General features: G+C 41.5%; 1 protein-coding gene across 10 annotated transcripts in view; it reads left to right on the top strand.

Moving 5' to 3' along the window:
* Nucleotides 1–17,974, top strand: part of smap1 (small ArfGAP 1) — a 106,672-nt gene that overhangs the window by 70,584 nt on the left and 18,114 nt on the right. For all 10 annotated transcript variants that reach the window (XM_047602944.1, XM_047602938.1, XM_047602941.1 and 7 more), the window contains one exon: nt 9,156–9,277. In XM_047602944.1, coding sequence (XP_047458900.1) covers nt 9,156–9,277 — 122 coding nt within the window. The remainder of the gene's footprint in view (nt 1–9,155; nt 9,278–17,974) is intronic.

Below are 17,974 nucleotides of genomic sequence, written 5' to 3'. Positions count from 1 at the left end.
AAGTAGGCATGCATCATGCAACATGCACATTTGTTTGTGAAACCAGAGTGCAAGCAATTTAAAGCACTTTAATTTAAAATAATACAGTACAAAGACGTGGTGTGTAGTTGGTTGCTCCAACAGTAAATCAAAAAAAATCCTCAGCTTTTGCCTTTGGACATTGTAAAGATGGACTTATTGATGTGAGTGTCTGCTCAGGGCTTGCTTAAGGGTGTTTGTAGAATCATGGTAGCTAATGACGGTAGAAATTTTCATAAGCTACATTATGTAATGTGTTGCAGTGGGGTCCGGGTTCTTCGTGGGCTTTTACAAGTTAGTGGTGATGCAAGAAACGTGACTAAAGATGGATCACATGGAGCCTTGTCTACTGATCTTCAAGGGGATTTTGTGTTTTAAGTCCCCACTGTGTCCATTTAATCTCCACAAAGACAGCTAGCTACATGTGAGGCATTCGAAGCCTGAGTTCCTGAATGCTTTGGCCGCGTGTAAAAGTAAAAAGTCGTACGAGGACATTAAATGCCTCTGAGTCAGCAAAGAGCAGAAGATTGTAGCCCTGGCTGAACATTGGTAGCGAAGAGAGGAACACTCAGAAGCAGAAAATGGAACCAAATAACCACTTAACAGGCTAGAACTGAGCATCACAGATGTCTTTGGAAAAATACAAGTGAACTTACCATGTGGGGATATATTAGAGATCAGATTCAGCTTGTTTCAGCTGGTCCCTCCACACAGCCATGGAAAATCTGATGCTGTACTCATGTAGTTTCACTTATTTTGGATAATCAGCCCTCTTCTCAAGGTGCAACCAGATGGAAATCTGTTTCCCATTGCTGCGAGGATCTGTTGCAAACACACTCAGTGCTGTATTAGTATTTTGACATGCTTCACTAACTGTAATCATACTTGCTTCTCATGTGTGATGCATGTGAGCCCCTGATTTCAGTGTGAGGATTCAACTGCAGGGCCTCTTCAGGGAATTCCCTTTCAGAAACAACAGTGTTACTTGATGGTTTAAAGTTTAGTTTGTGTGAGTGCTGAATGACACAAGAGACGTGAGATGGAGAAGGGCCGTGCCAAGTCTTTGATTGGATATTGAATTATTTGCAGCTTGTGCTGTACTGTTATCCTGCCAGTGGTGAAAATACTTGGAAATATCAACGTCATCGATCAGGAAATAAATCTCCTATGCAAGTAAAATTCCAGCATTTAAAATGCTACTCATGTAAAATATAAAAAGTTTGCCTAAAATGTTGGGTTTATTATTATACATAGCATCATTAACCCTGTAACACCTAAGCATCAAAATGTCCCCCTGAACTTTTTTGGCTTATTTTGACGATCAAAAGGTCAGAAAATGTTTTTTCCAGGATACCTGATACGTTCAATATCTGGGAGTTATTTAAAATGTACTGCATGTCATTAGAGTATAATAACCTTCTGGGAGAGGTGCAAGTGAAATTACCATAATGACACCACATTGGCTGTAAAGCACAACATCTCAACTTTCAGAAACCTTTGGAATATTTACAATAATTTAAAAAAAGTAGGAAGAGGACATCAATGTCACATCAAAACCGAACGTGCCACCAGTGACATGTTCAGTTTTAAAGGTTTAATGCACATGTACCAAAGGATTTACTGTTGTAACTGTTGATAGTTAGTTCAGACTATCTTCTGTACAGAAAAAAATTGTTTCACAACCTCAAAATTGAGCCACTTCTGGAGCATGCCGAGATAATATGGGATAACTTTGACTCTGCTGTTTGCTGCCCATGTTAAGATCCACGTTTTCTCCTCGATGCTAACACTGTTTCCCACTTTGACTGCTTCATGTCATAGTATGTGTGTAGATTTGGCCAAGAAATTAATTCAGAAACCAGTCTTGGTTCTGACTGCTCTTAATTAGTTTCATTGAATCAGTTCCGGGTGTATCTGACATGATAACGTGGGATTTGGCCTCCTCGGTCTCACAGTAGTGGCCACATCCAGCATCAGTCGGGCAAAAGGTCTAACCATCCTCATCAGAATTAGATAACCCGCCTCCCCATCCCCTGACCTACATCAGAGCCTCTTACATCTGATAGGATTCGCCATCAAATCCATTTTCAAATGGGCCAAAGGGGATTTTCATTATCAGTCTGGCAGGTTCTTGAACATCACTTCACATACATATAGTTTGCGTTTTAGTGGCATTTGTGCTTTATTGACAAACACAAGAGCACAATCACTGGAAAGATTGAATGCACAGAGGATATGACATTCAGTAAAGGTCACAAGCTGGATTCAAACCTGTGACATTTGGAATATGTGCTATGTGTCTTGGCCCATTAACCGCCAGGACTTCTTGCTCCGCACTCGTCGACGTCAATCCTGAACTACAACTCAGAAGAAGAAGAAGAAGAAACTAGTGCTGCTTTGAGGTTTTCACCATAAATTAGTAATACGCAATCACCTGGTGTTTCCCCAGTACGGGGCTGTATTGTGTTAGACTGAGCAGAGGGTAAGCTGTGCTGACAGGAGAAAGGGCCCATGGATACAGCATTGATCAAAAATTCCTGAGCGCAGCATGGAAGAGTGAGGGTGCACACCATGCTATAAATAACCAATGCTACACACCTTGGAGCCATGTTGGTTGGATGAGATTTCACACATAATCAATAAGTCAGATACTTGGCAGGATGCCTTCAGCACCTCAGTCCTGCATCCATCCCTCCAGGTCTCTGGTTGCTCTGCAGCTGTCAAAGAGCCTCTGTCTTCCCACTGGGTCTGTTTGTGTGTTTCTCTTAGTTTAGTTGAAAGTAAAAGCTAAATTAAAGCTTAACGAATAGATTACAGCATTTGAAGAGCATCTTCCAATTCTCTCCTTTAACAAACATTAAGTTGGTCCAAGTCAACACCTTCATCTTAAAACATTCCCGAACTATATTTGCTTTGTGGGAGGGTGCATAATGCTTAGCTAGGTCCACATGTATGGCAGGGTCCAAGGTCTTCCCACAGAGCATTGCCCAAGACCTGCATCCGATGCCACCTGGTGCCGTGTGTTTCCAGGTCATGAGGTGAACATTCACCTGGCCGAAAACATGATTCATCTGATTAGGCCACCTCCTTCTATTGCTTTCTACCTGTGTTTCTGTCTCAGAGACGGAGATACTTTTTCTTTCTCTATTTTCTTCTCACCTCCACCACAGTGCTCCCGTGCCATGGTTGTGACACGCTGAACTGATACTGACGGAAATAATTGATGAATTATTCCAGCAGCAGTGTTCACACAATGGGGGGAAAATATTATGTCTTTAACTGTTGGTTTCAGAAAATATTTTTTTGAATATTTCTGAAGCTGGTTCCCTGGGTTTTTACTGCAGCCTCTAGAGTTTACTGAGAACACTAAAAAAAAACATCCAGCGAGCAGAGTTTGTAGACAGAGATACCTTGTTGATGAGAGAGGTCCAGACTAGCTGGAGCTCAGATTACTACAGGACTGAACATTAGCACATAGATTACTACATTTTGTGTTCAGCACTTGATAGGAGTGTACGTACGGAAAACTGCTCAAGGTGATATTGTATTTACCTCCTGTAAATAACTGTATGCACCGCTGGGATGATCTGATCACATGTGGACAGCTTTAAATACACCCCAGACTCCATGAGGACACATGTCAGGGTGCTTTCTTACCAATACTTCCCACAGATACTTGACATCCACATGAATGAATACCAGGTCCAAAAGTTTCCCAGTAGAACACTGATGTGTCACAAGATGGTTTAAATATTATCTACATCTACTGTCAGTGGCCATAATGTTGTGGCTGACACAGTGTAAGTTGCAGTTTGCGTAGAAGAAAGAACTCAACGATGTGACTTTCCCACATAACTGTGTCATAGTAAAAATATCAGAGGAGCATATGGACCACTTACCTGCATTTCAGAATAAAAATGTTCCTGTTAATAGCCTTCAAAATAAAGTTCTCTGTACTCTCCATCTAATCAATGCAGCCAGACCAAAACCAAACCAACGTCATTACTGTACCTAGTAAACTCAAAGAAACTAATTTACGACACTGTTCAGGCAGTAATTGTCACAATATTGCTGCGTTTAACCTTTGGCCCCGTTCATGTTTACAGGGCAGTGGGTCCTCAACACTGTGTTCTTACAAACAGGCTGCGGGAAGAATTGGATTTCAGGAAATCAGGAAATAATCCAATCAAAAACGGACCATCGGCAGCGAGCGTTGGCCCCGTCATTTGTTGCCGTTCTGTGGTAATTGAACAACATGTTCAGTTTGCGTGTGTCTCAGTGTGGTGTGTAGAAAACAACCTATATAACGTCTGTCTGAGAAAACGCTCTCCAACCACTTCATCTGTTCCAGAACCGAGTGAGATATTTGTGTTCAAACCGACCTGAAGAATAAACGCTGGGTGTGAAATCACCCTGAGATCTGAAGGGAATCACTTTGTTCTGTGACACAATGATGTATCTTCATTAAGTCTTGGTTTGGAACGATGCTGTGTTTTTTTAAATACACACTATTTCACTAAATACACAATACACTAAAACACTGACAGGAAACATAATTTTAAAAAATAGATAAATAAAAATAATAACAATATAACAAGATTTTAGGATCGATCATTCAATGATATTGTTTTTAATTCTAATACTTATTTTTATGTTTACTTTTCCTTGTGTTGTCTCATCTAGATGCTGCACTGTAAATGTCCCCACTGTGGGATAAATTAAGATTTTCTTATTTAATTCCAACTTTTTCCAAAACAAATCTCTATTTTCCCAATATTTGGTTTTTCAATTCAAGTTTCTGTTTCCAGTGTTTGCTGTCAGTGTTACATTTCCTGCATCCTCTCTGCAGAAACCTCACTGCGCTCTTGCAAGATCTGTCAATGAGTTTAGTGTGAGGAGGGATCGTCTCACCAGACATCCACATCGCATAATTTACAAATTTCTGTCTGACTGACTTTATTCTCCACAGTGAAGTACTTCCACTGAGCAGACACGTTTAGTCACGTGATTTTGGTTCGTCTTCTTCTTGGCTTTGACGCTAGCCGGCTGCCAGAAAAACAGAGGAAGAAGAAGAAGCTTTGATGCTACGTGGTTTTGGTTTATGGCAGACTTTAAATAAATTAAACTACAGAACATCAGGTTTGGCTGAAGCCCTATTGTGGTCAGATGAGTCAGGCTGTGTTTGAATGCAAGATGTGACCAGAGCCTTTGTTTCTATTTTCCACTTCTTCTTCTCCATAATGACTTCTACCAGCAGCTAATGGCTCTCCTCTCCAACTGGGCTCATGCTCCCTTTTCTGGGCTCCCAGAGCTACTTATCAGGGGAGCGGACACGCTGCATTTCATGCCCTAGTTGTGACTAGTGTTTAAATTCACACAAGGCTGCAATAGGACGGACTTTGACCAATGGCAGAACATATGCCGACATGCTCATTTGGTATTTCATCAAACTGTTGCATTAGAATTACTTTAGGGTTTAATTAAGTCAGATACTTTACCCTTTGTGGTGGTGGTGGCCAAGTCCTACTGCTCCCCACGGCTCGATGAGGTCACTGTATTCTTTGAAGATACTCTGTGTGTGTGTGTACTTAGTGCAGAGTGGCCTGGGGTGATTATAAAACACACCCCTCTGCTTGAAACATTAGCCTGTTTCCATGGAGAAGTTGAGAGCGCTCTCAAGAAGGGGCTCCATCCCATAGTAAGCGATGGCGGGCACATTGCCTGATGTGACAGCGATGATGAGGATGATGGGCCTGCTTCTCCCTGCAGCTCATTTCCATGGCAATGGCTGAATGAGGGTTTGGTAAGAGAGGGCTGGACTGGTAGGAGGGTAATTGAAGCACATGAAATCCTATTTTTCTCTCCTTCCTCTCCCTTTTTCGGGTGGTTACAGTGTGACTCACACCTGTCATTCATGTCAACCGTTTAGGTAATAATCATAATAGACTTTCTTCTGCTGCTTTTGTCACCCGGTGAGAATACAAGCCAAGCTCGGGAACATGACAGCATCGCTCGTTGGGTCAAGGCCAGGAATCAGAATGTTGAATATTCAGATGAAAGACGTCACAGTCAAAGCGAATTCTTTCAAAGTGATTTTTAATAAGTGGCTGAAAAGGCTGTGAGCTCTCTTTCTGGCCTTCTCTCTCCCAGTAAATGGTTTTCCTTGTACCCTGCCGTCTGGCTAAAGGAGCTCGGTCTTGTTCACGCTTTAAAAGGGCTAAATTATGGATGTTTCATCACTGTGGTTATATAAATGACCTCCGCCGCTCGCTCGCTCTCTCGCTCGCTCTCACACCCAGCCAGTTCATTCCCTCTTTTCTCCTTTCTCACACTCCCTCCCCTCCCTCAACGTGTCTCTCTATTGAAGGGACAGGACAACGTGTACTCTGGGTTTCATCTTCAGAACCATGGGAACTGCTCACAAATCCCAACTTAAAGATCAGCTTCAAATATAATTAGTGACAAATAATAATGCGACGAATAAAACAAATCTCATTTCATAGTCTTTTCTTTGTTTTCTTGTGCATCAGATGTAAACACAATCCAATTGATCTTAAATAAAAACATGCAAATCTAAACCAGCTGTGGGACACAATTTGAAAAATATTTGCAAATGCATAAAATAACTATTATTTCACACGTGCTTCTCTTCTTCTTTTTTTTTTTGCCCTTGGAGTAATACATGGTGTTCACGGTAAAGCTAGCCAGTAATGGAGAGCAGTCATCAAACCTTTCTTGAGGACGTTCCAGTTATGATGGTGGGGACCTTATAAGGGAGACAATGAAAACAGCTTCTTCACCTTTCTGTCCTTGTTGTATTTTATGCATGTTTATTGTTGTTTTGTCTCTGAAAAGGTTGTCATTAGTTAGTTAGTTTAGTTATTTTGAACATGTAAAAAAAAATAAAAAAAAATGCAGGAATGGACACAATGCACATAAATAAATAAATAATAAATAAACTAAACTAAATGAGCCATCCTCTACATGTCTGAAATAGAGTGGAAGTATAAACTTATTTTATCCCACCCAGTCTATTGAAAATATTTATTTGTGAATAATTGCGTAATTTCCAAAAGTACCTGAAAGTGTTTGCAGAGGTATTTCAAGCTTGTGTTACTCTGATCAATATCTCAGCTACTCAGAAATCTCCCTGCTCCGTTCATAACACCGCTCACATCAGTGTTTTCATCATAAACCCTATGAATGGAGCTCTAACAAAGCTATTGTCAGCGGGAGCCTCCAGTCTCAAGGTCTGAATGTTGCTGAAACTTTTTGGGGACAGAAGTCAAGACTGAATCGTAAATAGATGGTAAATTAAATCTCAGTCCACCTCCTCTGTTCAGAGAAGGTTTTTCCACTTTGACATAGATGGCTTCTTTTACTCCTCTCTCAAACCGTCTGTCCTCTCTGGTCAGGACTATATCTTCAAAGGAGTGTCCTTTGTCCTTCAGGTGGAGATGGACTGCTGAGTGGTTCCCTGATGAGCTGGCTCTCCTGTGTTAAGCCATGCGTTGGTGGATGGGTTGTTGTTGGTTTCCAACCTGAACAGCTTACACTACATTACTCTGTTTTTGCCTGGGTGTTTTGTCTTCGGGGTGGACCAGTTTCCGTCTAAGTGTGTTGTCAGGTTTTAAATAAACTAGAATGCTGTGTTTTCTGAAAATTCTCTGATACACCAGCCACACAGGGGATGATGTTGTTCTTCCTCTTCCACAGGCAGGAATCTAAAGATTGGTTGAGAATACAATCTTATCTCTAACTTTTTTTTCCTCCTGTGCAGATAGACATTTGTACCTTGAGTTGCATACTAAAGTCTTCAACAGTGTGACTTTGAAAGGCCTCGGGACTGTTTAGTATGCCAGGGTATACTGAAACTCTGCAAACGTCCATGAGGTTTATGTGGTTATTTTTATAAAATGTTAGATGTTCTTGTATTTTATTTGCTCCATAGAGAGGAACTTTTCTCACAACACCCCATGAACACCCCATGCATTTGTGATATATTGCATTAAGAATCACTCTCAGGTCTTCAAGTGTAATTTCTTTTAGAACAGTCACATTGTTGAAAACTTAAAATAGTTTGTTTCCATGAAAATACATAAGAAATTTTGAATATAGGGTCATTTTGGTTCCAGTGATCCACTAATGAAGGCTGTGCTTTTTATTAAAAGACACATTTTTATTATGCCTTGCTACATGTCTGTATAAAGCCAATATATTTGAAAGTTTTTCAGAGGCAGAAAAGGTCCTACAAGGTTGTCAAGATGTCTCTGATCAATGAGAGACAGAGGACAGCCCGGCGTCATTGGGCCCAAGAACACAAGAACTGCTAATGAGAGGGTACACAGAAGGCCAGGCCAAGCATTTTCTCCAGCATGTACAGTACCTACTGTCAAACATGGTGGAGGTAGCATCATGGTTTGGATGAGTGCTGCTGGTGTTGGTCATCTCACTGTCTGTGATGGCAAATATTGTGCCATTCTCCAAACCCACATGATCCCTTCTGCACATGCTCAGTTCTGTTGAGGTCCAAACTTAAGATTTCAACAAGACAATGCCCCTTATATCCACACATCCAGGGCCAGTAGAACTGCAGGACCACGTTATCCAGGTCTTAGAGTGGAAAAGGTCAGTCCCCAGACATGAGTCCCATTGAAAACCTGTGGTGGATTATCAAAAGGTCTGTTTGAAGGCACAAACCAAAGAATTTAGAAGAATTAAAAGTCAAACCCAACCTGAAAGATTCCACAGTGAAATATGTTGTCAAAAGTTTGGGAAATGGACGACTCACATTGAGATCCTTAACACCAAACTGGTCAACATACAGTAATTAAAGATACAAAGATACAACTGAGCTCACAAACCATTTGAAAATGGATCAAAGAATATTTAAAAAGCTTTTCTAAAAAAAGGGAACTGGACTTCATAGCTTCTTCTTAGGATCAAAGAATGAATATTTGGGCACAGAGAGGGAAAAAAAAGAATTACATCTAGTGTCATTAATATGCACAAACTCTGGTTTCTCAAGTGTTTACTGTTGTCTTTGATTTTGTCTTGTGTTTCCGGGAGATACACATCCGAGCAAAATTAAATTCTGCTCGTATTGTTCACTCTCCTTCCTCCTCTCTGTCTCTCAGATGCTCCTGAGGGCGGTGGGAAGGACTCAGGTGGTTCTGCACCAATTGGCGATGAACTGGATATCTTTGGACCAATGGTCTCGAACCCTCTCCCCTCATCCACCAACACACAGCAGGCTAAGGTAACACACACACACACACACACACTCACACACACACTCTTTCCTCTCTTTCATCAGCTGCTTATCACCACAAGCAGGCTGCGACACAAGGAGTCTGCAGAGACTCCCCTGATGAAAACACACAAACACGCCAGCGTATTCACAAACACATCCCTTGTACATAGTGACACACACACACACACACACACACACACTCTCTGAGGATCATATCAAAGCAAACTGTCACAGACTCTTTTTTATTGAATTAATTTGCCCAAACTCTAAACAAGTCACAGTGATGAGAGCAGACAGGAGTGTTCACATCAAGTGAAATGAACGCTCCCATTGTCCGAATGCATCACTAATAACTCAAATCACTCAATTTGCCAGATTAAAATATGAAGGCCAGATATAGAATAGATAGTGTTACATATAAAGCCTGAAAGACTGATGAAAAGAAATATTAGCCTCACAAAACTACTTTGAAGTACATTTGCTTTTTTAACAGCCTGGGGTCAAATCACGGGAGTGTGACCATTAAATAAATGACATTTCAAAAGAACAGTTTCCAAATCATAATTACAGCTCATATTCAGTTTCATCCCATTAACATTAACTCCAGACGTTAATGATTTTGAAGTCTGCTAATAGTTTTTCGGACATAAGTTTGTTTTTTGTTTTTTTGTTTTTTTACAATATTTTAATCCATTTATATTTTAAAGTCAGAAACAGTTAAAACAGCTCTGATGTACAAAGTAAAAGCTGATTTTAACAAAACACTTGCAGGCACGACCAACGTTTCGACCCAGAGGTTTTCTTCAGGGTGCAAGACCAAAACAGTGACAGAGGTTTAAATGGGCACAGTTAGAAAAGCTCACAGCCTGGAGAAGTCAGTTTAATTTGTGGAACATCTTCATCTCCGAACCTCCGCATTAAACCTTTCCTCCATGTGTTCCTCTTGTGTTGTACGTCACCACGACATGTAGTTAGATTTCTGACGACGTAGACATCAGGCTACAGCATAGGGTCTACGTAGAGTCTGGGCTGTTGTCGTAGTTACAGCATCAAATTGATGCAGAAGCCTAAAACACCTACAAGGATCATGTGCAGTCGACTGCACAACGTTGGAACCAAACCAGGAGATAAACCTGGAGCAGGAGGAGGAGAGATCATCTGGAAGTAAATTTATTAACAAGAATGAAGAATGAATATTTAGGTAGACTCTGGTGAGAAGCTACCTCATAGAAAGGAGTCCCAGATAAAGGTTGTAGATGGAAGTAGAATCCCCAGACTCTAGTGCCGAAGGAGATGGAGACTTCAGTCCCCACAGACAACCAGGATGAGGTGGGCTGCACAACAGAGCGACAGGACTGCACTGAATTTAAAGACGTGGAGACTTGGTCTCAGAGAATGTGGGCAAAGAGGTTATTTGACAAGAGTAGTGATGTTAAAAATTAGGAATGAAGTGAAGGAATGTCTAAACCAAATGTGTGTATCAAATTATTTTCATCATCCTGGACGAGTCTCCATAGAATGATAAAAGATCAGAGAACTCATTCTGGGGGAACAGAGTTAATCATTACCGAACATAGTACAGCAAATTAAGACTCAGATTACAGGAAAAATCAAAGTGCAATGAATGTCTGCAGCTACATTGGATGTCTTCCATTTTTATTTATATAGTGCTAACTGATGGTACCTATATAACTGTATCTATTATAGCAGTGTCTTGCTCAAGGACGTGGCATGTGGTCCATACACCTGGGGCCGAAGCCCTGACCTCTCTAGTACATTTTCAACCTACTGAGCCTCAGCTGTAAACACTGTAAACAAAAACCGAACAGGATGTTGATGCGAGTGACAGCAGAGAGAAAAACAGGATAAGGGGTAGATGTGATAATATACTTGACTTTATTTCCAGGTACTTGTCCTCATTTTCCGTCCTTCCTCTCTCACACTCTCACTGCTTTGGCAGCGAGTCTCGAGGGGGACGAGTGAGGCTGCTTGAATTAAACATTTTCAGGAGGCAGCGTTGAGTTTAAAATGCCATTGCGCTCCCTCAAGCGTGCACTTTGACCTCTGCTTCTGCTGGAAAGCAGAGATGTGCACGTATTTAAACACACACTCGGAAGAGGCATGCGTGCAGTTTTAATTTATTAGCTTTAAAATTGAAACAAAAATACACGCAAGTGAAGTCCTCCATGCATTTCATAAGGATGTGCACACGCATTCACACAAACACCCATGCCTCCTGGGAAACAACCAGGCAGTGGCTTATGGGAGACCCAGGCATGAAGAACAATTACAGGCTGCTGTAACTGCAAGCTCTCCCCCTGCCACTACTAGCCTCCCACTTGCCCTCTAATCTCCCCTCCACACTCACCTTCTCTATAACTCCACCTACTGCAGCTCTGCGTCCGCATTCACACATAGGCTCATTTCCACATATCCATTACTCCTATATTCTCCTCCTCATTTTGCATTTTGCATTTTGCATTGATAGAAAGTCTTGTTTATTTTGTTTTTACTCAGTGAAGATCTGGTGTGGTCGCTACACCCCTCTGCACCTCTACTGGCTTTGCAGTGGCAGTTGATTTGTGGCTTGTGCTTAATTACGTCAGGCTAAGGTTCATAGTGAACACGTGCTACACAATGACGCAACACAAAGCAACGCATTGGCCGCCATGATGCGTCGCTACATACAAAAATGTGCAGGCAGATTTTTCAGTAGGTGACACAGCGACATGTGTAACACAGTCCGTCACTGTGGGAGGCGCTAATGCATGTAATGAACCTATTAACCACTTTGTTATGCAACAGAAGAAGACTGTTGGAAACATAACAGGAGAGGCAGAGAAACCATGCGATCTTTTACCGACGCACCCACTTCACATCCCTACTCTGATACAAGACTGACACAAGAATGTTTGGATAGAAATTTTTGTCGCGCTGGGAAAGAGCGAAGAATGTGTCAAAAAAACATGGAAAAAATGTGAGGGCGGCGTGCTACTCTCTCTGATAGCATCTTAATTTCAAGAACATCCCTGTATTTTTCACGACTGAGGAACAATTGAATTGAGTTTATTTATTTTGAACATAACAGAAATACGTTTAAAAGCCGAAAGAAAAGCTTAGAGTCTGAAAATGTTTAGGTTGAAGTAAAACTTATCTCTACCCCTTTCTTGCTTATTTATAAATAAATAAAGAAGAAAACTAAATGCAGCTTTAAATAAATTAAGACGTCCCATGATAAAACAATGCACTCCTCCTCAGTAGATATTTTTTGATATTTTTGTGACTTCACATCAGAGCCGTTTATAAAGATAATATCTCCATAAAAGGTGTTTCGCATTTCAGTCATTTTTATTTTAGGACCAAGCTAACGTAGCCACATGAGTTACATTTGCAATTTGAAAGGAAATTTGTTGGTACGACAGTCGCCACTTCATTGTTTTTTGTGCTTCTATATCCTCATCCCACCCCTTTCCTTCCGGTGAGAGAAGTAGCTCGGACACCCACCAGACACAATTGTGTATTTTGTTGATTAGCAGTAAAAGGGCTAAAGGGCTGAAAGTCACCCAGTTGTGTGGTGTCAGCATGGAGGTGGTGACTCCAGGATGCTGGAATTCACTGTTAAGCCTTCTTGAGGTGTCGTGGGCCTAACTTAACGAAACATTGATGAAGGGAGGTGCCCACTTGAAAACCTCATGTGATGATGTGCTGCTAACTGCCTGCTGCCATTGGCTAAGCTAGTTAGCATGTCTTCTTCGTTCTTGGAAACGTCTTGGTTGCTAGTTGGTAGCTGACTGCTAGCAAGCTGGTCAGTTTTCAGTTTGACTTGGCTTCTAAATGAAGGGATCTTGGGACAAGAGATTGTGACATGTTATCCTGTGTAATAATGAATGTGAGGTAACCTTGACGTGTCCTTGGCGTGTCCTTGGCATGTCCGGGAAAGCCGACAAAGATAAGTGGAGGTAGTTTGGGTTTAGGTTAAGGGAGAATTTCAGCCACTAGGTTGAGAGTAAACCAGGTAGGAACAGTTAGTCTGGAAACAAAAACCTCTACTATTGTTATAGCATTTGGTAGCATCCACTGGCCTTTTGTTTTTACACAGTGTTCTTTGTCAAGATGTGGATATTTTGGGTGAGCTGACAGGAGATATCATGTTTGAACATCAGCAATTACAGGTGCTTTGTGCGTTTGACCTTTAGTGCGGTGGGGAAGTCGGCTCAATTTTGGTGGCTCACTTTCCGGTGTTACGAGCTGGGTGAGGGCAGTGACCTTGTGTGGTGTGGTGCCACGATTGTTGTAGGTCACCCTCACCCTTCATTAAATTTGTAAGGTCTGTAACTCGTGTGTGACCATTTGGTTGTGTGGGCAATGGTTCACTTTGTTGGGACTACTTGTTCCAAACTTTTGTTTAGGCAATAAGTGTAAGTGATCCATTTGATGTGTGGCTCCCAATGCCTGTTTTGTGTTTGGATATGCAACTATTGTTGCACACCTTGGCAGATTTGGCATGATCGCAGAGTGATCACGAGTTTTTTGACTTGTGCTTAATCACCTTAACCAACCACACCTGAGAAGACTCACACTTGTAGGGCCTGCGTATTCCAAATTTTTTGGGAAGTTTGTTCTGGACAGGTAATTTATACTGAAATTCTTCTGCTGATCCTCCTGAAGTCCTCATAGAGCCCGTCCACTGCAGCATACGTAGCACACGCTAAGCACCGTGGGCGACATGGGAGATGGATGACGAGAGGCACTTTTCTTATTATTTCTGGATGTGGGCCGGTCGTTTTGACGGCCGTGTCCGTTATTCAGCACCCACGCACTGTATGCCGATCTCTACCCAGGAGAGATTAGCAGTCACGCTACGTGGCCACTAGCATTTCCATACCCACTTCATATTTCTGGAACATCACAGAATAGTTGACAAGACAAGGGTTGAGAACTCCCAAACTAGGTCTGCGAGGACAAATTTATCGCTTCTCGTGGAGAATGTGAAGGGGCTCACAATATCAGAAATGATAAAAATAATTGGAGCACTCATTGAATAATATGTCCGTGAAGGTTCTCAGTCATGCAGGTCATGCTAATCCAAAAGGCAACTGGACTTTAGATAGAAATTTCTTGAAGATGTTTTCGGCACTCATCCGAGTAGCTTCTTCAGTTAAGACTGGTGGGAAGTTGAGGTTTAAACCCAGAGTTACTCATTGAAGAAATATTTGAAATATTGACATGGATCATTACTAGGCCTTGGGTCTCTATGTTCAAATACAAAGACATTTAGTGCCATAGGCAAAGTACCATGGGACAAAACATGCCCGAAAATGACTTACTAGAGCAATAAACAGGACAAAACATGCCCCATCAATCATACAGACTTCAATCATACAACATACTCTTCGGTGGAATCAATCTCGGTGTAAAGATAATCGTTTTTCCAACTGTTTTTTAATTGTCGTTTGTCTGTGTGCCACTGCCTAACACGCTCCATCTCCATCCTCTCATTCCCAAACACCAAACCCCAAATTGGGCATCCAACATTTACACAATATTATCATATGCACATTTTTTAACAGAGCATTGAAATTTCATTTTTTAATACCACAATTATCATCAGTGCTGGTGTACTGCAACAGCCCTAGGATGTAACAACCTCAAAACAACGCTTTTCACCTGCAGAAAAGCATCGTCATGTCTCACCTTTCACCGTTTTCTTTTTTTTATGAAATAAACCCTTATTTTTGCAACTCTGTCATGATTCTCCACTTTACGTTGCGGCTCTTGAGCTAGGTCGTAACATAAAGGTGGGGGGCTTGTCCGGGACATGCAGCTCACACTCTTTCAAGCTAAATTAAATCACGCCAGCCCATATAGTAAGTATAAATTGCATTTCTCTTCCTTTAAATTGCTGCAATAATGAACATTTACAAGCTACACTAACAAAAGTGTTTTAAAGCCATTACCAAACCGATGAATGCTGTGTGATTTACATACTTGGTACTTTGTAGCTGCAGGCTATTGTTGCTGTAGCTGTGACTGACGGCTTTAAAGTGTGTGGCAGAATGGAGCGTCACTAATGTGACTTCATTTGTTAAAGGTCTGCTATAGTAAGTATTCTTTATTGCTCCACCAATGATGAATACTTTACAGGAGCAATAATAAATTGGTGCCTGCACACCACAACTTTTCTTGTTCTGTCCTCCATTGTCCTCCTTTCTGTTCCCTCTGCGGAGACTCACAGTTCATACTTTAGCAAGAATATACTCTATTGTCATTTACTGTGCACATACAGCACTGCTGTTCTTCCTGTTTTATAACATTTAGAGACTCTTTTCCATGTGTCTTCTGCATTCCTGGCCTCGGCGTCCTTCACTCTCCTGCTTTATGAGTATCTTTTGTTAACTCAGGGTGCATATGGTGCATCGATCTTGCTTAAGCTTGTGCAGGCCGTGCTGTTCTTTACTGTCTTGCCTTCCACACACACACACACACACACACACACACACACATTTTAAGCATTTTTACAAACCATCTATATTACACTTTAATGAGAGAAAATACATTTTCCTCCACCTTAACACGGCATGAAAAGTGCTCGAGTTGGAAAGATAACAGGCAGGGAGGTTGCGAAGTCAGTTTCAAGCTTAAAGATCACACACATTTCATTTCCAAAATGAGCAGGAATAAATTCATCAAACACTCAATGAACTATATTTATCGACCATAGAATGATATGGAAAAAAGCATAAATTTGTCCCAACTACCATTTAGGCCGCAGGCTTCTCTATGTAGTATGTAGCCTGAAAACCAGACCGAAGTGCAAAGAAATACTCTTAGCATTCCTTCCAGCTGCTTTTTTTAAAATCTTTTTAATTTATTACGCTTCGGCCCACAACTGCAGCTAAAGCCACTATAATGCGTCAGTATTAATTATATCATGACTCACAAGAGTCTTAATTATTACACATTGTTCCTGAGTTGTACAGTAGTACATGTTGTACAGAATTGCAAGTGTAATTTCTGTCTTTTAGTGGTGCTTTAATATTCTTCCAGTACTGCGAGCCAAAAAGTCTGAGAAGCAATAGTTTTACCTTCAACAGCGTCTTGTATTTAATGAGCTTATTAATTGTCATGTACGAGCGATTTGTGGCTCAGTTTTTGTTGGGAATAAACATACTTCCCTGCACTGTTGGGCCAAGTCAGCGATGAGAACACACACATATGATCCACAGAGACTGTATTTGTTGCGTAACAGGCTGGAACAGACGAGCTATCAGATTAGAAATGATCATCCCTGCAGCAGAGTTAGGATATCTGTTGTGGGCTTGTATTGTTACACAGCACTTCGCAAGCTGCCGGAGAACTGCACCGAAGTGGCTGTTTGAGGCCAGACAGGCTGCTCTCACATGACCCTGAGCCTGTGGCAGCGCTGTCTGTCTTTTTGACGGCCTTGTTGACGGCCAAAATCAGATGCTGCATTTAGTTTCTGCCGCTGCTTCCTGCTCGCAAGTTGGAAATTACTGCAAATCTCATACATAGCAGTCCTCTTTATGTTGAATAAAACAACATACACCGATCAGCTATGACATTATGACAGGAGAAGTAAAATACATTGACCACCTTGTGACAGTTCAGTATTATGCCGGGAAACTTTTGGACCTGGCATTCATTTGTGTGGATGTTATGTATACCCCTTTCGCATCGAAAATACCGGGTTGACACAGGATTTTTTAAACATGGGTTGACCTGCCTTTGGTGTGCTTCACATCGCTAGCAGTCCTGGGTCTGACCTCCTACTGTTAGAGCTGCATGCCTGTTTTTTCCTTCCTCTCATTCGTCATCACGTCAACAACGTCATCATTACACATTTAAGTGCACCGACACAGTCTGACAGGCCGTCGAGTGGCAAAATCAGAATTTGACAGGCAGGTACATCAGCGTCATTGTGTAAATTGGCCGGTCGACGTGGCATTCCTGTTCACATTGAAGCCGAGCCGATAAAATCCCGGGTCCGTTGCCGGGTCATTCGACCTGGGTCAAAGACCCTTTCACATCGCACAAAAAAAACGTGTTTTTCTTTCGATGTGACATGCAGGACCCACTTAGACCAGACTTCCAACCCATAGCAATGACCCTTCTTCCCCAGCAGGATGCAGCCTGACACAGACACACATACACAAAATAACACTACAGGAACAACTAAAAAGACATAAAGAACAGCATAAGGTGTGACTTGGCCTCTAAACTAGATCTCAATGTAACATTGGAGGCAATGTTACATTATGTTAATGTTGTATCTGATCAGTGTATGTTTTAAGCTTGTAAAGTCTCCATTCGGGCTTTTGACCAGGTCATCAAACTTGAATGCAAAATATCTCGCTCCTTGGTTGGTCATAATGTTATGCCTGATCGGTGTAGTTTGGTCCAGCTTTATTTACTTCACTGGCATCTCCTGCAACATTTGAAGAAGGTATTGACTAAGCAATATGTGGATAACAATTCCCCGTACCTTGGTCAGTAGGTGAGCTTGAAATTGACTCTGTTGGCTTGTGGGTTGCCAACAGATTTGTCAAACCTCTGACAGAGGAAGAAAAACATTGGAATGAGGAAACCTTGTGACCTTCCTCGTGTTTCCAAACTTCCAGGTGTATAATGAGTTGCTTCAGCTCACGAAAGGAAACTTCATGAAGCTACAGTACATGACGTTTC

This window comes from Mugil cephalus, chromosome 13, assembly GCF_022458985.1.
Source record: "Mugil cephalus isolate CIBA_MC_2020 chromosome 13, CIBA_Mcephalus_1.1, whole genome shotgun sequence".
NCBI lineage: Eukaryota > Metazoa > Chordata > Actinopteri > Mugiliformes > Mugilidae > Mugil > Mugil cephalus.
This window is presented reverse-complemented; position numbering and strand designations above follow the sequence as displayed.